The sequence below is a fragment of the Salvia splendens genome, unplaced genomic scaffold (assembly GCF_004379255.2).
Source record: "Salvia splendens isolate huo1 unplaced genomic scaffold, SspV2 ctg534, whole genome shotgun sequence".
NCBI classification, from domain to species: domain Eukaryota; kingdom Viridiplantae; phylum Streptophyta; class Magnoliopsida; order Lamiales; family Lamiaceae; genus Salvia; species Salvia splendens.
Genome location: NW_024599191.1, coordinates 1,190 through 23,074, shown reverse-complemented (window position 1 = coordinate 23,074; position 21,885 = coordinate 1,190). Strand labels below are relative to the sequence as shown.

Here is a 21,885-nt window from a genome sequence, read left to right as displayed (position 1 = left end):
CAACAACAGTGTAACAACATGCGTTGAATTAATTCAAACCCCTTTCTCTCTCTACAAAACAAATTTACTGTATCTCTCAACTTGATTCAGAGAAGATAGAAATGACGTGATTCAATTCATCTAAACTTCCTCCTAAATTCCTTCAAAATTTCAAAAACAGCGGAGAAATTGCCTGCATTTGCTGCGAGATGGATCAATTCAGCATACACCACCTCCTCCTATTGACGGCGCGGCGCTCCTTTCCATTCCGCCCCGCCTGACATCGCCTCCGACCGCGCCGCCCTCATCGCGCTCCGATCCGCCGTCGGCGCCGCGCTCCTATGGAAACCTCTCCAGCCCTACCCCCTGCGCCTGGTCCGGCGTCAACTGCTCCCCGGACAATTCCTCCGTTGTCGAGCTCCATTTCCCCGGGATGGGGCTCTCCGGCGAGCTTCCGCCCAAAACCTTCTCCAACATGACCAATTTGCAGACGCTCAGCCTGCGTTACAACGCCCTCTCTGGTCCTCTGCCGCCGGACCTCTTCACTTCTCTCTCCTCTCTTCGCAATCTTTATTTGCAGCACAATTTCTTCACCGGAGAAGTTCCGCAAGCCCTATTTTATCTCACCTCGCTAGTGAGAGTCAATTTAGCAGAGAACGATTTCTCCGGCCCGATGTCGTCAGGTTTTAGCAATTTGACCCGATTAGGCACGCTCTATTTGCAGGGCAACAATTTCTCCGGTCCGATCCCCGACTTGAATATACCGAGCTTAGTTCAATTCAATGTATCGAATAAATAACCTAACTGGCTCGATTCCGAAGGGGCTTTCGAAAAGCCTAAAGCCTCGTTTCTCGGCAATTCACTCTGCGGCGATCCTCTGAATTCCTGCGGCAATTCGAAACCGAAGAAGAAGCTCTCCAGCGGCGCCGCGATTGCTGGATAGTAATCGGCTGCGTAATCGCGTTTTTCGTGATCTTACTGCTCGTTTTCTGCTTGTGTAGAGTGCTAGCTAGGAAGCAATCGAGATCCAAGGACGAGCCGGTGGCGAATGAGAGGGGAGTGGAGGCTCCTCCACCGCAGAAATCGGCGGAAGCCGGCGGCGGAGGCTTTTTTGCAGCGGCGATTGGGGTGGGCGAAGGAGAAAGAGGTGGTGAAGGTGATTTGGGCGGCGGTGGGAAGAAAGGCTGGTTTTCTTTGGGAAAACAGGGTGGAATATTGAATTGGACGATCTGTTGAGGGCTTCGGCTGAGGTTTTGGGAAGGGACGTTCGGGACGGCGTACAAGGCGGTGCTGGAGACGGGGCTGGCGGTGGCCGTGAAGCGGCTGAGGGATGTGACCATGCCGGAGAAGGAGTTCAGGAAGAAGATGGAGGAGATTGGGAGCATGGATCATCTCAATTTGGTGCCATTGAGGGCTTATTACTACAATGGAGAGGAGAAGCTTCTTGTTTATGAATACATGCCAATGGGAAGCTTATCTGCCTTATTACATGGTAATTTTCTACTAATAATTGCTTCATTTTCTTGAGTTTAATTGTGTGTTTGTTCGATGCTAGATTATGTATTGAGCTTTTTGAGTAGTACATTTCTGTCTGATATTAGTTACAATTGAAAAAAAGTGAATCTTGTTGGTTTTCATTTGCTGCAATTTTCAAATCTTGTCTTCTCTTGAATTGTAGACTTGTCACATTATATTTGTATTGTAGCTCAAATTACTGTGTAGAATCTTGGTTCATAGCTTAAGTTTGCCCTCAAATTATCAGTCTTCTTGAGCAATTATTCTACATAGAGCTGAAAATGTGCTTGTGTCTCCTGCATTATAGGAAACAAGGGAGCGAGCAGGACTCCGTTGAACTGGGAGGCGAGGGCGGCCATTGCTCTAGGCGCTGCTAAGGGAGTTTCGTACCTACACTCTCAAGGACCAACCATCTCCCATGGCAACATCAAGTCATCAAACATTCTCCTCACTAAATCATACGAACCCCGTGTCTCCGACTTTGGTCTTGCTCAGCTCGTGGGCCCTGCTGCCACTCCCAACCGCCTTTCCGGCTACAGGGCACCGGAGGTGACAGATCCCCACCGAGTCTCCCAAAAGGCTGACGTCTACAGCTTCGGTGTGTTGCTGTTGGAGCTGCTGACGGGAAAGGCTCCAACTCACACATTGGTGAACGAGGAGGGCGTTGACCTCCCACGGTGGGTCCAGTCCGTGGTCCGGGAGGAGTGGACGGCCGAGGTGTTCGACCTCGAGCTCCTCCGGTACCAGAATGTCGAGGAGGACATGGTGCAGCTCTTGCAGCTGGCCGTGGACTGCACCGTGCAGTACCCCGACAAGCGCCCTTCGATGGACGAGGTTGTCGCGAAGATCGAGGAGCTGTGCCGTCCGAGCTCGCACGATGTGAATGACGGGGATTTCGTCGAGGAGTCATGACCGATCAATTTGAAGTTCTTGTTATGTTAGTTGCTGGGAAATGGTGGTTTATTTGTTTGTTCATTCTTGAAGTGTACCATTAGATTGAGGAAGCTAAGATTGTGCATTTCTCACATTTTTAAAAAAAATTTCGTGTAAAAGTTTGTCTTTTTGAGTAGTAGAAACATACTAGATTGTGTTTGGAGAAATGGTTATGATTCTTCTTGGTTGTCTGAACTGTAAAATGAGTATGAAACTATGTAATATTCTTGTTGAGTTGGCGGTGACCTTTTACTCTTTTAATGTAAAGATTTGAGATAACAACTGCACATGAACACGACAAACCAACTCATATTTTGTTGTCTGTCAATTTAAAATGATTTGTTCTTTCAAAATTAGCCGTTGTAGGTTTGATGGTAGTAAGCCCTTTTCAATTGTTCCTTTTTCTTAACGTTAAAAAGGCCAAAATAACAAATATTTTCCATCGAATTAGTTATATTCCGCAAATCACGAAGGTTTGTAGTCATTTAATTTTTTTCGAGGGTTAATAGTCTTACTTAGTCCGTTTTATTTTACCGATTTGATTTGATATAGCTTAATAATTTGTTACTCCCTCCGTCCACATTAGGATTACCTTCGACTTTTCTTCACTCATTTTATAAAAATGATAACTCCTTCAGTCCCATAATAGATGTCACACTTTCGTTTTTAGTTTGTCCCACAAAAGATGCCACAAAAGTTTTCCCTCGCATTAATATAAATATATTATTTTCTCTATTCACTTTCTCTCTTCACTCAACACACAAAACTACATTTCCTAAAATCTCGTGTCATTATCCAAGTGTGCTATCTATTAAGGGGCGGAGGGAGTAATAAATTGTAAAGTGGAGAAATGATAAAGTAAGAAAGAGAATGACCAGTTCTGGAGTAGTTACTATATTTTTAAAAATTATTATACAATAATAAAAGGGAGAAAAGAATTGTGATAGAAATAATAATGCTGATGATGACGATTGTTGAGCGTCTTAATTAGGGATTGTAATATGGAGCATTTGAGGTTCGTATTGCTTACTTGAGAATATATCTTTGTTGGTTGCTAAACTTTTTATAGGAATCAGCTTTCCAAGTTATAGACGCATTAGTAGAAACACTTGTTAATGAAGTAAGGCCTTAGCCATACATTTAAAGCTATCATTTCGATAAAAACAATGTTTATTAGACTAAATCTGACAAATTCAAATTCAAATTCAAATTCAAATTCAAATTCAAATTCAAATTCAAATGAAGTTCAAACTTAAAGAAAATCTAATATTTGTATTCTAAAAACAATAGTTTGCTTCACTAGTCAAATAGGAGTAGCATTTTAAGCCGGTTGATGGGAGGCAACATAATTTCATTCTAAAACTGAAATTATACACACAAATTGATGGGAGGCAACATAATTATAATCTTCACCAAACAACGTAAGACTACACATAAAATCCTGAATTTTTTGTACAAATAAAGCTGATGGATCATTTTACTGTTTTAGAGTGCTTGATAAGCCACTCCATCACAATATCTATGTTCACAGTCTCCTTGCAGGATATCATATAGCAGCACACTTCTCTATCCGCGATTGTGTTCAATCCCCTACCGAACAAGAAGAAACGAGAGACGAATATTAGTGAAGGTCGAGATAGATAGAGAATTTACACTGCGCTGCTGCTAACTTACAGCTGCTCAATCAGCGGTTGCTCTGTAAGAGCTTCTGACTTATCGATCTTGTTGCCAAGCACGAGCAAAGGAATCCCGGCTAGTGTAGGTTTCTTCAACAGATCGTGTAATTCACTTCGTGTAATGGGGATGCTGTCTCGATCAGCTGCATCAACTACATATCTGTTGCAAGATACGGAGACAAACATATAAAGGCTTAAACAGGAAAATTTATAAATGAAAGGAGATAAATGACAATCATTCAACAGTAACGTAATTAGGCTCCATGAATCTCATTAATACGCAGATGAAAAAGGAGCCCTTCTTTCAAAATAGTAAAAATGTGCAGAGTGGAAAAACCAGACATGTAAATGGTAAACCTAATCTCTTACTTAAAGGGAAAGATTGAACTCTCGCGAATAACAGATCGAAGAGGTTAAAAACGTGAAGTAAATAGTAATCTCAGGAACAAAAGCATAGGTTGAAGGATTCATGTATTGCAAGCAAGATGATTGCACATAATATTACTGAGATGGAAAAAACAAATAATTAGAACACAAAAAAGGTGAGTTACACTATGGCTGTGACACCCCGGCAATAGCGCTCCCACATGGAACGAAATCTCCTCTGCCCGCCCAAGTCCCAAAGTTTTATAGTGACATTTCCTTTAGTGACTTTCCGCATATTAAACCCCACCTGCTCTCCAAAATGGAAAGAGTTTATGTCAAGTATAGTGATAGGCAGAACATAAATCAACGAGTGAGTAAGATAACCTACGGTTGGAATTGAATCCTCGGTATAGCCTCCTGTCTGAATGAAAACAAACATCAGTAAAACGAGTGATTTTAGAAAAACAACGAGACCATCTATAGGCATGTTGTCTACACTCACAGCGATGGCGTTGACAAGTGAGGTCTTCCCTGCATTTTGAAGGCCTACAAGAGAGAGTTCCATTTCCTGTTTGTAGAATAAACTGATAAAGAAACAGAGTTACTACATCACATTATGGACTTACAACAAAATGAGCACAAAAAATACGCTATTGCATTTGATTTTATTGATCACTTCAGCATAAATAATCCTAACTACAAATACAACTTAGGATATATGATTGAAGCATAATATCCCATACCTGACTGATTAAAGTATTACGTAGCTATCTATAACTGAATGCCTTAAATTTCCATAAAAAAAAGCATTACTTCCTTAGGTTGAAATTTCTAGTTTCTTAAAATTTCGCCCAAATCATGACTCATGAGCCACCATTGAAGTATTTTATCAAACACTTTGACGTCACGAAGTAGAGCATACCAATTACCAATAAAACACATAAATTAATCCGTTTATTGAGAAATAGAGAGCAGAAATGAAAATTAGTCACTCACAAAGAAAGCCAAACAGCAATAAAGTCAGGAAACGAATTAAAATTCATCAAATAAACAAGGGGAGAAGTTCGAGAAACAGAAATTTACCTTCTTAACCAGTTGAGAAGAGAATCCCACAAGCCCATCTTCAGTAAATCAGCAAATTATTAATAATTTTGGCTAAATGGGTGAAAGTAAGATAGAAAAAGAAAATAGTAGAAAAAGGAGCTTTTTGAGCAGATTCGTGATTTCTTATGCGTGAAAGAATAAGGGAATTGTGAAGTGCAAGTAAAGTAAGGAAATTCACCGACTGAAAGGGAAGGGATAATACCAAGTTTTTAAGGCTGCATCTGTGATTTTGTTTTTATTCGTTGGATTTTGAACTTCTGCTCTAGCGATGAATGCAATGTAGCATACTGGGATATTACTGCAGCATTTTCTGTTACTATCATATAACTTAAGTCATTTTCACTTAACACACGTTTCTGTTACATATATTCTATATTCGTGCTATGTAAAGAGACATTTTAGCTTAATACGAATTTTAAAACATTGCTTTAACTCTATGTAAATAAATTAATAGAGAAAGTAAATAAAATATGAGACCCATTAATTTTATAATGGGTTATGAGGGTAAGAAGTTAGTGAAATGTGAGATACGAACACCAATATTGCAAAAGATAAATACTTTAACGTGGACAACTCAATGGCAAAATGGTTCTATAAATGATGGTTAGTAGGAATACTAGTTGAAAAGTAATTAAACAAAAGTTTACAAATAAATTCTAATATTAAATAATAAATAGAAGTTTTTATTTATACAGTACTATATTTATACATAATACGGAGTACTATTATCTGTTGACAATTTTATATATATATAAGAAATAAAATACACATGCACAATTTATTTTAGTATGGCGACGAAACAAAATTTATGAATTTTTAGCTTAATATATAACCCGTTGGGCCACTTAGGCTCATTTTTTAATTTTCATATTTCCGATGTCCCAAAAAATAGTTTCTTTTTACAATATCTTTTAGTATATTTTGCAAAAATAGTCTCATATTTTACCAAATTCATATTAAAACTCTTGTCGTCGTAAAGTTTCTACTTTTTGGATAACAATGAACCATGGATCTCGGGTTAATTTCGGGTCCCTCTATCATTCGGAAAATTGGGCTATAATCTCATCTATCATTGTTTAAAAGGAGAGTTTTGAGAAAAAAAGAATGTCATTTTAGAATGAAATTATGATTATTGGTCAAAGTACATAGAGAAGAGAATTTTGCTGCCGATTATTTGTCACATTTTGCTTATGGGTTTGGTAGAGGACTGCACACTCTAGAGATGGCACCACAAGATATTCATAGTTGGTTTCTTCCTGATATATTAGGTATTTTTGATATTAGCTAAGTTGTTTCGGGTGTTACTCGCGATTTATTAAAAAAAAAAAAAACAAACATTGTTGGGCAACACCAATGTCCAATACAAATTGACTTCTTAAATAAGGTTGAAACCTCTATAAATACTTCTGATTGTTTCCCGTCACACAACATTGTGCACTACATTTCATATATTCATAAACTTTGACGCCATGAATTTTGTTACAGGATTTTCTCCCTCTAACTTGATTTTTCTCCATATGTATTTAAGTAAAATTATCGTTCAAATTATGCATCTATAAATGTGTTATATTTTCTTAAAGTGTGATTTTCTTCCGCAACAGAGATCCAAAAGCGTGGTAATTAACATAAATATTTATATTATTTTAATTTTAAACTGATTTAATGTTATATTTTCCCTATCTAAATCCTTAGTATTTCTTAACTTTATAGTATTATGTAATATTGTTTCTTATTTTAATTGATTAATTGACAATGTAATATGGGCATGGAAAATAGTCGTATTAAATTGTGAAGCTATTTGGATGAATCCATGGTTTCCCAACTATAGCATTAATAACCATCCAATTATACAATTATGAATTGACCTAACTATTATGAATTAAAAAAACAAAAAAACGATTTAATTTTAATTTAAAATTTTCTTTCTCTGGTTCATATGGAGTGCATCACTCTACATGTATTCTCCAAGCAATAATTCTATGTAGCTTTGACTTTACAACGATGCTTGTTTGTCTTATTACACCCACAGCTTTAAGTAGCACCTCTAAAAAAGTTATTAAAATTCACAGATTTGCATCTAAGTTGTTTTAGCACTTTGCACTTTGATTTTTTATTTTGTTTTATTTATTAGCAATTTGATTTCTTAATTGTTGAGGAACCATACATTATCGATATTGATGCAATCTTACAGATTATAAGGTCGACGTGAACTTTTATCATAATTCAGTGCTATCTAATCACCCATATTTTACGATGTTATTTTCTTAAGTTGCACATATTTTATTTTGCACGATTTACACAAATTTTGCAAAATTATAAATTCTTATAATAAAATAATCTATACACCCTTAATATTACGAGATGCCCTCGATAACTTAAAACTTTAAATCCAACATAAAGATAATGTCTTTTTTGTTGAACATTTAGATTGAGAGAATGCCAATATAAAAGAACCAACTTTATTTAGGACAAAAGAATACATATTTTAACAACATCAGAAAACAACACAACTTTGTTAAATGGAACGGAATCTTATGTCTGAATAGTCTTCATTCCCTTCTCCCTTAAGTTTGTACTCAATTTGAAAAACAGCTTTGACACCAAAGTTGTTTACTTTTGGGAGAGGGGAAAAAAGTATGAGAGAGCCAAGTTGATATCCACCATGCACCAACAAAATGGAAAGGCTAATTAAAGGGCTGTCGAAAAAGCAAATCTCTCACTGTATTATTTTTTGTTTATTTACCTGCAAAAAGAAAGAAAAGGTATCACATTAAAAAATTATGGAGTCAATAACATGGGTCTCAAAATTCATTTTTCTGAATCAAGTGATATGCTACCATGTTATTGGTATATACTAGTATCACATATGCCAATGATATAAGAAATGATAATTTCTCACAATATACAGAATTAATAGGTGATCTTGTTCTATAAATTTCTCACCGTTTCGATTGGAAACCCTTCTCAGAAAAGTGAGGAAGATGATGAGCAATGCAACCCCGGCTAATAATCCAAGAACTATAGCAAATGTCTTCTCCGAGTCGCTATGAGCAATCGAATGATCTGTAACCAAATACTATTATATTTTGTTTATAAATAATTTTTTTATATAATAAAGTGAAAATTAATTACTTTTTTCCACTGATAAATGAACAGAACTGTTAGACACAAATGAAAAAATAATTTAATTACTTTGCTCACCATGATTTGGTTGGGTATAAGCGTGGGCCCCATTAGTGGAATATCTCGCGTAGCACTTTCCCAAAAACATGTCTCCAAAAACAGCGCCGCCGCACTCCGCCTTGAGCTGCCGCAAGGCCTCCGTGAGGCAGTCCTGGCACTGCCCATTGCTCAAGTCGCCAACACACTGCGCCACGCCCTGTACATCCGCGGACCCGCCAACCCGGAACGGCCCGCCAGCCCGGCTCAAACCATCCAGCATGGCTTCTCTGCGGGCCATCTGGCCGGCGTCGAAGTCGTCAGATGGCCCGCACTTCTTCGCGACGACGGCCTTGTCCTCAGCCCCGATGAACGAGACGTTGTCGTACTTGGCGAAGCAGCCGTCGAGCTGGACAGCGGCGCCGCAGGCCTGGGGGCAGAGGGGGCCGAGGTGGGACACGGCCTGGGCCACGCAGGTGGCGCAGTCCGGCATGGCGAGGTCGGCCCGGCACTGGTAGAGGCCGTAGACGACGTCTTGTGGGGCCGAGCCCATGATCTTGAACTTGTTGTAGGCGGAGTAGGTGGCTGAGTTCACTAGAGAGGTGAGGAGGGAGTTGAGGTTGGCTTCGAATTGGGAGCCCGCCGCGTATTTGATCTGCGAGCACCCGCCGTAGATGAAGGAGTCGGAAGCGAAGGCGGCGGAATGAAGAAGAAAATGGTTAAGATTTGGAGTGGGAAAGAAGGTTTTTCCATGTTTTGGATGTGTGTGTGAGTGAGGGAAGTGAAGATGAGTTTGCATGGAGATGTGAGTGTTTAAGTAGGGGATTACTTTTGGGACGGGAGTATTTAATTGGAAAAAGAATACACTAGTGAGTCCATAACTTTTTTACTTGTGGGCTGGAAAAGTCTTTAAATCTTTATTTTAATGTTTTGCGGGATTGAATGGGAAAATGAAAAATCAGTGTTTTAAAAATCGGAAATGTTTGGGTTTGAGTGTAAATTAAAGTCGCTTGCTATGGGTTTGTTTTGGCCTCAAATCTGTTAAGCTTTCCCACTTTCTGGTGTTTTTCGATTCACCTTGTTCGTGCCGACGATCATTCCCTATTCTCACAATAGTATTGATCAAGAGGAAGATGTGGAAGATGAAGTAATCCAGCTTTACAATATGCTTGCGCGGCTTATTCCTATGTTAGAAAAATTGTATCGATATGATTCCAATCCAAATCCAGAAATTGGAGCAGCAGAGAATCAAGAAGATGGAGCTGTACATGATCAAGAAGAAGGAACAGTGCATAATGAAGAAGATGGAGAAGTAGATACGAGCATTATTTAGTTAGTTAAATTAGGGATTTGTGTATTTTTTTCATATCTTTGTTTATTTGCGTATCTTTTCCATATCTTTGTTTTCTTGTTCATTAAGTTAGCTATTAACATTATAAATAGGAGTTATTGTAATCATTTGAGAAATCAATCAAGAATATCAATATTATCGTTCATTCTCTTCTCCAAAGTGAGAGACCCGTTCTTGCTCAACGGGCACTTGCTCGCGACAGACATTTATCGATCGCCGATCTACGGACGCCGATCAACCCGATAGGGGGTTTATCCTATCAAATTGGTGCTTTCATCGCGATCTCACCCTCCAAAACACCGATCGTCTCAAAGCGGCGATCCGTCTCATCCCTCAATAGATCAAATTTATCCATCTTATCCAGTAATCGATCCAGCTTCCCATTCACAGAATCGTCCTGATGCGAATCGTCGTTAGGACGACTCTCCAATTCACCGTCCTCCATATGTGGACGCTGAAAAACCCCGTTACGTCGGCGACGCGAAGCCCCATTAGGAAACGTATCTAGGCGATGGGCGCCCCACGCCGATTTTCCGTTGTTGTTGAAACGACTCATGAGTCTCTCAATGAAAGCACCAGATGTTAAGAGTTTTTCCCTCTCAACGAACCGACAACCGTAGTTGGCAGTAGAAAGTAAAATTCCGGCGCCCTTGATTGGGTCGGCGGCTCGAGGTGATCGACTGTGCGCGGGAATTCGGGGGCAGTTCGTCGCCTAGGTTTTCAGTTGTCAACGATGTGTTGGGCAAATAATATTTTCATTCATAGTTAGAATTATGAACAAAAGCCCTATTTATAGTCTAAGGACCATAGGGTTGGTTTGACCTTCCTAGACATCTCGGGAAAGAACCAACAAAGAAAACCCGAAACGGAGCTTATAATACGCTCGACTCTTTCATAAAATAAATAATAAAAAACAATATTCTAGAAATAAAAATAACAAAAAGATAAAACATGAAACTCTCAGACTCTTATTTGGAAACGAACTCGCCAAGCCTCTTAGGCGGGCGCCTATTCCTTGTCGGCTTCGATACTGCAATGGACCGTTGCGGCTGCTGCTCTTCTTGCGGCTGCTGCTCTTCTCCCGTATCTAACTCCGACGGCTCGTCTCCTGCATGCTCAAGGTCAGGCCGTTGTAGGACCGTATCAGAAATCAAGAAGAAGATGGAGCAGTACACAATAAAGAAGCAGTAAGAAATCAAGAAGAAGATGGAGCAATACATAATGAAGGAGATGAAGCAGTAGGAAATGAAGAAGATGAGCAAGTGGCATGGCTGCTAGACCTCAACCAATTTCCAAATTTGGGGAATTGGTTAGTTGGGGAATAGTAGTGATGATAGAGGGAAGGGGACGGTTGATCTTAACCACGATGTGCCATCGGTATTCCTCTGAAGACACATTCAGAAAACGACGGACGGAAGGGCGCAACGATCCTGTCATGGAATGAGATGAGGATGATACTGAAAATCCCTTTGAGGGGGGGTCGGCCCATGTGAAGGGACGAACTGCCAGATTGTGCAGCGAAGGGGTACCTGTAGCCACATGATCAATGCGGAGTGCCAACTGAACTGCATCAGAGTAATTCGTGATATTTGCTGCCTTCATATGCATACGGATATCCGGACGCGGCGCTGCTAGAAAAAACCCAAGATACTGGTGGTTGGAGAGGTCAGGTGTCTGAAAGAGGCCGGCCTCAAAAGTAGCGACATAATCGGTGAGAGAACTGTCGTGGCGGACGGCCGCAAAGGCTTCATACTCGTCTAGTGCTATGTTATCCCCGAAACGCTTCATCAGTTCCTGGATAAAGCGATCCCACAAAAGAGATGGAATCCGTCGGTTCAATAGTTGAATCCATGGCAAGGTCGGCCGCCAAGGTAGCCATGGCGATCTTCAATTGGTTTTCTGGTGGAGAGTTAGACACCAAAAAGTATTGTTCCGCTTGTTGATTACTAAACTCAATTACTTAAAAGTTAAGAATAGCTTTGTTGGAAATGATGAGTAGGTGATGAGCAGGTGCATCATCAACTTGAAGATTAGTGGTGGACTTTTGAATTAACATTGTGTTCTTCATGGCTAAAAGGAAGCCACAATTGCATTACGTGTAAGCAGGTGGAGTATGTGGTCATTATATGATGTCTTCCTAATTAAACTAAGTAGAACACATATCATGGATGTGTTAGCTATACTATCAACTTTATTTACCTATAAATAGGAGTCCTATGTTGTTCATTGTAATCATTAATCAAGAAAGAAAAGAGAAGTGAGTGAGTTAAGAGAGAAAGAGCCCTAGCTCAAGTTAGAAAGAGTGAAGAGTGTTTTGTAGTGCTGAATTTTGAATGTATTTTGTAATCATTTTGTGAGAAGCTTATTAATACTTATCCTTCATATTTTATTCTTGTTGAGTGATTTTATATATTTTGTGTGTCAAATACCCAACAAATCTGGTATCAGAGCCACTCGATCCTACCTATGGCGGCAACGTTGAAAGTTTGGATGAATCCATCGAATGCAAATCCTTTGTGGCGAGTTTGAAAGTTTGGCGATGTCTGAAACGAAAAATATTTCGGACTATTTCACTAGAACATTAGTTATTGTGAAACAAATGAAAAGGCAAGGAGAGATAATTGAAGATGTTCGTGTCATTGAGAAAATTCTTCGTTCCTTGACGTCGAAATTTGAGCACGTTGTTGCGGCAATCGAAGAATCAAAAGATCTCAACACTATGTCAATCGACCAGTTGCAGAGCAGCTTGGAAGTCCACGAACAACGCATGAAGAAAAAGACCACTCCGTCACTTGAGCATATGCTACAAGCGAAGATGTCAACACAAGAAGACAAGAAGTTTGAGCATGGGACATCACGTGGCAGATACAACCGAGGTCGAGGCTATCGTGGCCGAGGAGGACGCAACCAACGTTACCATTACGAAGGAGGACGTGGCCAGAATTATCAAAATCAAGGAGGACGTGGCCATAATTATCAAAATGAGGGAGGATGTCAATATTCTACCTATCGAGCCAGAGGTCGAAATTCTTATGGACAAGGAGGACGAGGAAGAAGGCGATACAAATGCGGTTATTCTCAAACCTATAATCAATCAGGGTTTGATAAAGCAAATGTCGAGTGCTATACTTGTCATAAATTCGGGCATTACAACTATGAGTGTCCAACAACCGGAAATACCAGGTCCAATCAACAAGTCAATTATGTCGAAGGTGGAGACGATGTTGAGCAAGTAATTTCAACCTCTCTTTTTTACTCATAAAGGACTTGAAGGTGATCAGTGCAACACGTGGTACTTGGATACTGGAGCTAGTAACCACATGTGCGGGAACAAGGAACTCTTCATGGAGCTGAAGAAGACATCTTATGGGGATGTTACTTTTGGAGATTTCTCAAAAGTTGCGGTGCAAGGAAAATGTAACATCTTGATTAAGGTAAATAATGGAAATCATGGTTTTATATATGACTTCTATTATGTACCCACCATGAAGAGCAATATTTTGAGTCTTGGTCAATTGCTGGAGAAAGGATTTGATGTTAGTATCAAGAATTCTTATCTGTCTATCAATGATGCTCGAGGTAGTTTGGTTGCTAAGATGTCCAAAAATAGATTATTTGCATTGAACATGAAACATGATATGTTGAAGTGCATGAATGCTATTGTTAAAGATGAATCATGGTTATGGCATTTGCGTCTTGGACATCTGAATTTTGATGGTTTGAAGCTTCTGTCCTCAAAGAATATGGTGAAAGGCTTGCCGCATATTGATCATCTTGAAGAAGTTTGTGAAGGATGCATACTGGGAAAACATCACATGCCAAGTTTCTCAAAAGAAATGAGATGGGGAGCATCACGCCCGTTGGAGATCGTTCACACAGACGTTTGTGGTCCTCTGAAGCCTATTTCTACCAGAGGTAATCAGTACTTTCTAACTTTCATTGATGATTACTCCAGAGAGACTTGGGTGTATTTCTTGAAAATGAAATCTAAGGTGTTTGATATTTTCAAAGAGTTCAAAATTCTTGTTGAAAGACAGAGTGGACACTATATTAAAGTTCTCAGATCAGACCAAGGTGGCGAGTTCACATCCGATCTGTTCGAAAAGTTTTGCAAGGAGCATGGAATCATTCACCAGCTTACACATCCATATACTCCTCAACTGAACGGTGTTGCTGAAAGAAAGAACCGGACAATTCTTAATATGGCGAGGAGTATGATCAAATGGAAAGACTTACCCCGAGAATTCTGGGCTGAAGCTGTCGCAACAGCAGGTGATGAGCAGGTGCATATTCTGGGTTGATTGCTAAACTCAATTACTTAAAAGTTAAGAATATCTTTGTTGGAGATGATGAGTAGGTGATGAGCAGGTGCATCATCGACTTGATTAGTGGTGGACTTTTGAATTAACATTGTGTTCTTCATGGCTAAAAGGAAGCCACAATTGCATTACGTGTAAGGCGGTGGAGTATGTGGTCATTATATGATGTCTTCCTAATTAAACTAATTAGGACACGTAGCATGGATGTGTTAGCTATACTATCAATTTTATTTACCTATAAACAGGAGTCCTTGCTGTTCATTGTAATCATTAATTAAGAAAGAAAAGAGAAGTGAGTGAGTTAAGAGAGAAAGAGTCGTAGCTCAAGTTAGAAAGAAAATGAGAGTTTTTGTAGTGCAGAAACACTTTTGAATGTATTTTGTAATCATTTTATGAGAAGCCTATTAATACTTATCCTCCATATTCTATTTTTGTTGAGTGATTTTATATTTTGTGTGTCAAATATCCAACACCGCCCACGCAAGCCAAGCGATCGCCTCGGACCCATCAAAAGTTGGCATAAGCATCGGCTACGTGCCACCCACACCCGTTGAGTAGGACTCCAACCCTTCAAGAGGAGTCAATATGAATTGAATCCTTGAAGGTGTTCCTCTTGCTGAAGAAAAAGGCTTTCGGGCTTCCTCCATGAAAGCCTCGAGTTGAGACCCTAACGCCGAGATAATCAGGCTAACCCTAACCACTTCATTCCACCGTATCCTCCAAGTTTGTTGGCCAAACAACTTGCCGCTCCCCTCTCTTGTAGACCTTCCAATCCGTATCACTGTGGCTACAAACATCATGAATTGAGGTCGATTCCTTTTGTAAAATAACTTATCAGATATTTTGTGATAATAGGATTCTGATCAGTATGTCTGAAAGTCCGGTTCAATATGATTAAACCAAAAATGTTATACTTGATAGATATTTTTATTCAGGAGAAGATAGTAGCAGCAAACATAGTTAAAGTTGCCATTTATTCGAGCTGAAATCAGTTCACAAATATTTTAACCATAACATGAACTCCAAAATTTTTATAGTAAGTTCTTGACATGTTGGTAATCTCATTTCTTGACTTGAGAGAAGTATTGATAAAGAAAAGACATAATAGGAATCAAAACGCCTTAATCAATTATGTCCTCAAGTCATCCACATCAAGCCCAATTTATTCAGCCATAAATCTACTATTCAAACATCAACCTTCCTTGACGAAAAACACACGAAACAAACTCCCAAAACACATCAGTCCAATTCCAGTTGAATTTCGAAAAACAAAAAACTGGATTTCCAAGCAATATAACTCTGTACAAGACTTACAAAAAAACCTACTAAAAAAACGAAACAAGAGTTGGGTGCATTCAAGCATTTGCAACCAAAGCTAGATTTGCTGCAGCTCTTGGTAAGCTAACCATTTCTGTTTTGGGCTGCGAGGTGAGGCGATTCACTAGTAACTCTAGAGCTTCCTTCATCCACCGGTATTCGCACATCCTTCTTGCTTCTCTAACACTAATCTGCTCAAATTTAGTTCACATTAATAAGAATGTGTTTCTTCATACTCCATGTTTTCCTTGTTAATTGAGTCATTTTTTCTATATTGAGAAGTTCCAATATAATTAAGTCATTTCTATTTTGGACAAAAAAACAACACTCTCTTACTTTATTCTCTGTGTACTTTGGTTAACACACAATTACTATTATGGTATGTACAGATTTCAGACAAAAAGGGATTTTAGTTTTACCCATAATCTTTGACGGATGTCTCTCTCAGGCCAGATTTCCAGCTGCTCCTTTACTAGCAATGGGAACATGTGACCTTCATAGAAGGTTTCTCTGTTTTTGCTATTGAAACTCCATTTACCCAATTTATTCTGCAATCAAAATTCCAACACCCATATATCATATTTTATCCAATGGGATAATTATTATTGAATCGTCAACTCTAATCCAATATCCAGTTTCAACTTTACTTTTTTATTTTTATTTTTTGGTTGTTAGACAAAGTGACCGGACCCGTGATTGATCCATTTAATTAAGAATGGACGAGTTTCGTACCACTCAATCACACTATTAACTTTACCTATTAAATTGTTAGTATATCTTAAATCAATCAAATTGGAACTGAGAGTTGACTGTTGACAATTGGAAGTGATTAAAAATGGAGAAGAGAAGCAACCTGAACATCTCCGACAACACCGGCTTCCTCCACTGTTTCGCGCAGCGCTGCTTCTTCAATAGATTCATCAATTTCCCAACCACCCTTAATTCGCACACCACAAACATCGTGAGTTTTTGTTTTTCTCCTCTAAATCTTAGTACTAAATTAAGAAAAATACCTTAGGAAACAAAACCCCTTTGCCTTTTCTTTGTGCGGTTATAACAAGAACCTCAATATCTTCCTCGTCCACCACAGACGCTCCACGTGGACTCCTATATCTATATGGAATACATCTGCAAATAGCCCCCAAATTTAGATGAATTTAATTCATTTTACACATAAATTCAAGAAAATTTGAAGAAAGTGAGAAAGAGAGAGAGGTACCCAACAATTTGGCGGTGGCCAAGTAAATTGTAACGCTGCAGATGGCGGCCAGTACGAGCTGACAAATTCTTCAATTCCATTGCTAAAATTATGTTTTTCCCTTTGGAGAAAGGTGCTACAACTACACTGATAATTGATGAACCAAAACTAGTGAATTTATATATGTATATATGAGGAAAACTGCGGTGATAAAATAAAGAAGTTGGGCCACAATCTCAGCCTCTGTAAAGAAGACTCTGTCAACCGTATTAATTATGTTTCTACTTTCAAAACCGTTGGGATATACTGCCTCGGTTATTTTTTTTATCAGTTCACACTGAATTATGCATTTATCTGCTCAATTTAATGTGATGGAGTCAATATACATTGTATTTGACTTATTTCACCCTTGTTTTATTCTTCTTTTTTTCTTCATAATTATGATGTGATATTTACAGAATTCGTAATATTACTCCGTAATACAAATATCATTCGAAAAATAAAGACCATAGTTATTTATTTATTTAATGTATTATGTAGAATGTTGTGCAGTAGTAAGTTACATAAATCACCAAAAGGCGGATTCGATACACATGTAGTTAAACTAAAAAACCCAAAAAAATAAGTTACATAAATATTATATTTATCATGATAATTTATTAAGGTAATAAAGGTAAATTTTCTCATTTTTTGGTACAAGTAATATAACGGCGTAAACTCTTTGGTTTTAGGCATTAATCATTCTTGCATATCACGTCAATAAACCTATATCTCAAGCTCAGTATTACAGTGTTCTTCCGTCCCATCTTAGTCAGAGTATTTCTTTTCAGCATGTATATTAAGAATTAAGTGCTTATATTACGTGGAGTTAGAATAAATTTGACAAGAAATAAATGACTCAACTATTTAGGAATGTGTCAAAGAAATATGACTTCCCTACCGAGGGACCGTTGAGAGTACTACAAATATAAATATTAGTAGTATCATATAATGGTCCTAATTAAAATACATTGCTAAAAATAAAAAGTTTGAAAATTTCGTGTATCGGTCATTTGAAAATTGCCAAAACATGTGTTTATGTACGTAACCATATTTACCAGCTTTATTCCAATATTCGTCTCTCCCCTTTTTTTGCATAGCGTTAATTAGACGTGTCAGGTGTGAACATATGGCATCGTATTATACAACTATAAAATTTTACTACTGTCCTCTCAATCTATTTCTTATTCTAATTATAGTGGTTTATATACAAAAATATTCTTTCAGTGTGCGGATTTGATTATATCTGACTAAAAATAAATAGACGTATTTGTTGTGCTTATCCTAATAATTATTTGGACTGAAAGTGTATATATTGAGCGTGTATTAGAATATTCGAAATCTACGAATTTTTCGAAAGGATGACTTGTTACCTTCTCGAATTAAAGAAGATTTCTTTGGGGAAGGATAAATCAACTAGAAACTTCGTACGTGGTCAATTGCGGCTTTCATATATTTAAATATAGGGTTGCGATCAATTGATATTTTTTAGCTTAATTGAGAATTGAGATGCATTATCAGCCACTCATTTTTATTAAATTATTGGTCCATAATTTGGCACGTGAAAATTTTTTTAGATTAATTAAGTATGAAAGGGCAGAATGGTAATTTCATGGTACATTTTATTCAATAAATACTTTTTTTTAAATTAGAATTTTTTAAAAAAATTATTTTTATTTTTAACATTTTTTTAAAAAATTTTGTCAACTACATATACAATTCATGTCAACTACATATGCAATTCATGTCAACTACACACATATAATGTCAACTACATATACGATTCATGTCAACTATACACATATAATATCAACTATATGTGCAGGCTATTGACATTTGATGTTCAGACTATTGACGATAATACCTCCGAGTTGACATAATCTACTTGCAGTTGACATTTCGAAAATGTCGTAGATGAGTGACTAAAAATGTATCTCAATTCTCAATTAAGCTAAAAAATCTCAATCTAACAGGACCCTCTAAATATATTTATTAACACCAGTTTAATGCAAAACTGAAATTCCAATATCAGATTTAAGATTTTGAAATCAGGATGTAATTAACTCATGTGGCAAACGATAACAATTCGACATAACTTTAGTTTGAAAATAAATAAATCTGGTCAATATATTTCTTATAATATCTATAATTTGTTTTAAGAATTATCCTCCTTATAAAAATATAAAAATATTCCATTTTGGACAGTCCCATCAAAATAAGCCCTTCTATTTTTGGTAACTTCTTTCTCACTAATAAGGTGAGTCTCGTTCTCTACTAACAATAGTATAATTACATTTTTTTCTATCTCTCTTACTTTTCCATCTGTGCATCAAGTGTCGTCTCAAATGTTCATATTTTTATGGGACAGATGGGGAATAGTTATTTATGTTGCCTATATATAGTTAGTTTCTCATTATAAATTGAATCCGAAAATTATAGTGAAAGTCTCTAGCTTGACGTTGTCTCCAGACGCAGATACGCATTGTATCAAAGCGTGTAATTTATTATGTTCATCTCTTTTAAATTTATTATTACATGTATTTATTTCCCAAACAATTAGTATCAAGAGCCTAGGGTTGGAGGGACTCATGATGGGGACCAGGAATGTCGTGGAGAAGTTCAACAAATCTGATTTCAAGGAACTTTACGTCCCCTATCGTTTACTTTAGTACGAGGCAACCCATGTAGCCTCTTGATTTCCCTAAAGAAAAGATCGGCTATGTGCATGGCGTCACTAATCTTCCGACATGGAATAAAGTGTGTCATCGAGGAGAATCTATCTACCACAACAAAAATGCTATCATTTTTGTTATGTGAAGGAGGTAGACCTAGTACAAAATCCATTAACAAACATATCCAAGGATAAATATGTGTGGGCAGGGATGTATAAAGACCAAAGTTGTTACTTCAAAACTTATCTTGCCTACATTTAACACAAGATCAATACTCACTCAAGATGTCATAAGTTTTTGTCACCCCAAAGTTCTCCATAAATCCTCATAGATGTAACTCTCTAAAAGGAGAATCTCTCACTGACCAAGAAGGTATACACATAGTATTCTCCTTAAAGAGAAACTCATCAAGCCTATAAAGCTTGCCAAGCTTCATCTGATGTGCTACTTCACCGTTGCTCGCAACTGAGTGTCGAACATTACTCGATAATTATCGAGTCATGGTAGTACTCAGTAAGTATTTTTAGCTAAAGCCCGTAATTTTTGTAGTGAATTATCATTAAAATCTCATATTTGAAATAAATTTTATATCTTGAGTCTCATTAGCACCTTTAAAATTCAGATACTTTGTGTACTACGTATCCAAATAATTTTTGCAAGTATTGCTAATTGAAAAGTGTAAGAAACGTGTAACATGAGGAAACTTTTGATGTGGCCAATCCTTTGGCTTTACATCTCTTGTAACCACCTTTTGCATAATGGTTTGCTTAATGGTGAATTATTATCAAGACCTTCCATGTCCTCTTTTGTGCCTATATAAGGCATAGAGTTGTAGAGAGGAAACAACACGAACAAATCATTCTCTCTTCTCTCTAGCTCTAGCATTCTAGTTCACATTAGGAGCATTGCATTGCTCGGTTCTCGTCTCCAATTCAAGTTCGTCGGTGCCTACGAGTTTGAGGCGCTTCAACTCGGTAGGAGGAAAGTCGTTTCATCTTTGGGGACGTTGCGCCAATCCGTGAGCACTAGCCGGGGCGTATCTCGTCTTGTGGAGAGAGGGATACCTCGACTCGACTTGAAGAAGACTATAGTTTGCATCTTGTTCTTTTTATTGTATTTACTTTGTTTTATTTACCTTCTAGTTTGTTGTTCTTTTGTGATAGCAAGAGTTTACCCGTATAAAGGCTGCAATATTTCCAACAATCGTAAGATGAGATATTGTACTCTTGCTAAAATCATGTCGATGCGCTATGGAGTGGTTAATTCCTTGAGATCTATTCTCTTGAGAATGGTGTTTATCGTTTGTCATCTGACAAGCAAGACCAATTTAGACTTGGTAGTAGTAATTGAGATGCATAGGTTATTGAATATACCAATGCACATATGGTTCAATATAATTGTGTACTTATTAATGGAGACAATATTGTGCAAATTATTTGAACGTGTTGTTATAAACAACAAAGATCACGAGGTGGTCGCAATGGTCTCCGACGTGAACCATGGTAACAATCCAAATGAATGGTTTGTTGATACAGGTGCCACATGTTATGTGTGCTCCGAGAGAAGCTTTTTTTCTACTTACAAATCTGTTGGAGGTAGAAAAGTATGCATGGGAAACCAAGTCTCTTCTAAGGTGGTTGGTATGGGTAATGTGTTCTTAAAATTAGGATCAGGAAAGGTTCTTACCCTTAAGGATGTGCTGCATGTCCAAGAAATCCGAAATAATTTGGTGTTAGGCTCACTTATAGTAAATCATGGATTTCACTAGAATTTGAGTGTGAAAATGTTATATTGACCAAGTATGAAAAGTTCATAGGTGAAGGTCACCTAGTGAATGAGCTTTTTGAGCTGAATGTTACGGTCATTCACCGTGGAAAAGGAATAAGCAATAAAGAAGATGACACATCCTCTTATTTGCTTGAAAGCTCTGATTTATGGCATAATAGATTGGGACATGTAAATCTAAATGCTATAATAAGATTAGTGAATCTTGATTTACTAAAAGTTCACGAGTTTAACTCACAAAAGAAATGTGAAGTCTGTGTTGAAGCAAAAATGACCAAGCTACCCTTTCGCTTGGTAGAACGGAGCAGCACAAAACCTCTAGAATTAATTCATACAAACGTATGTGATTTAAAATTTGTGCAAACTAGAGTTGGTAAAAAGTACTTCATCACATTTATAGATGATTGCACAAGGTATTGTTACCTTTACTTATTAAGAAGTAAAGATGAGGCAATTGAAGCATTTAAAGACT

At 37.8% G+C, this 21,885-nt stretch overlaps 4 protein-coding genes and 1 pseudogene across 5 annotated transcripts; 1 reads left to right on the top strand and 4 right to left on the bottom strand.

Annotated features, from left to right (window-relative positions):
• The first annotated feature begins 173 nt into the window (after positions 1-173).
• LOC121790511 lies at positions 174-2,688 on the top strand (annotated as a pseudogene).
• Positions 2,689-3,776: 1,088 nt separating this feature from the next.
• Positions 3,777-5,885, bottom strand: LOC121790508 (ADP-ribosylation factor-like protein 8c). Of its 2 annotated transcripts, XM_042188707.1 has the most exons (7): positions 5,776-5,885; positions 5,553-5,590; positions 4,972-5,053; positions 4,858-4,890; positions 4,655-4,776; positions 4,102-4,263; positions 3,777-4,017 (listed from the first exon to the last, which is right to left on the bottom strand). In XM_042188707.1, the coding sequence occupies exons 2-7, from the start codon at positions 5,588-5,590 to the stop codon at positions 3,900-3,902; spliced, it is 555 nt and encodes a 184-aa protein (XP_042044641.1). In that variant the 5' UTR covers positions 5,776-5,885; the 3' UTR covers positions 3,777-3,899. The 2 variants fall into 2 exon arrangements, with proteins under 2 accessions (XP_042044641.1, XP_042044640.1); XM_042188706.1 differs by having other exon boundaries at positions 5,553-5,855.
• Positions 5,886-8,164: 2,279 nt separating this feature from the next.
• Positions 8,165-13,194, bottom strand: LOC121790510 (plasmodesmata-located protein 7-like). The gene is made up of 4 exons (XM_042188709.1): positions 12,973-13,194; positions 8,775-9,419; positions 8,517-8,636; positions 8,165-8,316 (listed from the first exon to the last, which is right to left on the bottom strand). The coding sequence occupies exons 1-4, from the start codon at positions 13,052-13,054 to the stop codon at positions 8,309-8,311; spliced, it is 855 nt and encodes a 284-aa protein (XP_042044643.1). The 5' UTR covers positions 13,055-13,194; the 3' UTR covers positions 8,165-8,308.
• Positions 10,959-12,168, bottom strand: LOC121790509. Its single transcript, XM_042188708.1, has 2 exons — positions 11,613-12,168; positions 10,959-11,513 (listed from the first exon to the last, which is right to left on the bottom strand). Exons 1-2 carry the CDS (start codon positions 11,869-11,871, stop codon positions 11,365-11,367), a joined length of 408 nt encoding a protein of 135 aa, XP_042044642.1. The 5' UTR covers positions 11,872-12,168; the 3' UTR covers positions 10,959-11,364.
• A 2,340-nt stretch (positions 13,195-15,534) lies between the features above and the next one.
• On the bottom strand, positions 15,535-17,176 carry LOC121790507 (nudix hydrolase 21, chloroplastic-like). Its single transcript, XM_042188705.1, has 5 exons — positions 16,939-17,176; positions 16,733-16,847; positions 16,573-16,656; positions 16,139-16,267; positions 15,535-15,910 (listed from the first exon to the last, which is right to left on the bottom strand). The coding sequence occupies exons 1-5, from the start codon at positions 17,016-17,018 to the stop codon at positions 15,758-15,760; spliced, it is 561 nt and encodes a 186-aa protein (XP_042044639.1). The 5' UTR covers positions 17,019-17,176; the 3' UTR covers positions 15,535-15,757.
• Between the last annotated feature and the right edge of the window lie 4,709 nt (positions 17,177-21,885).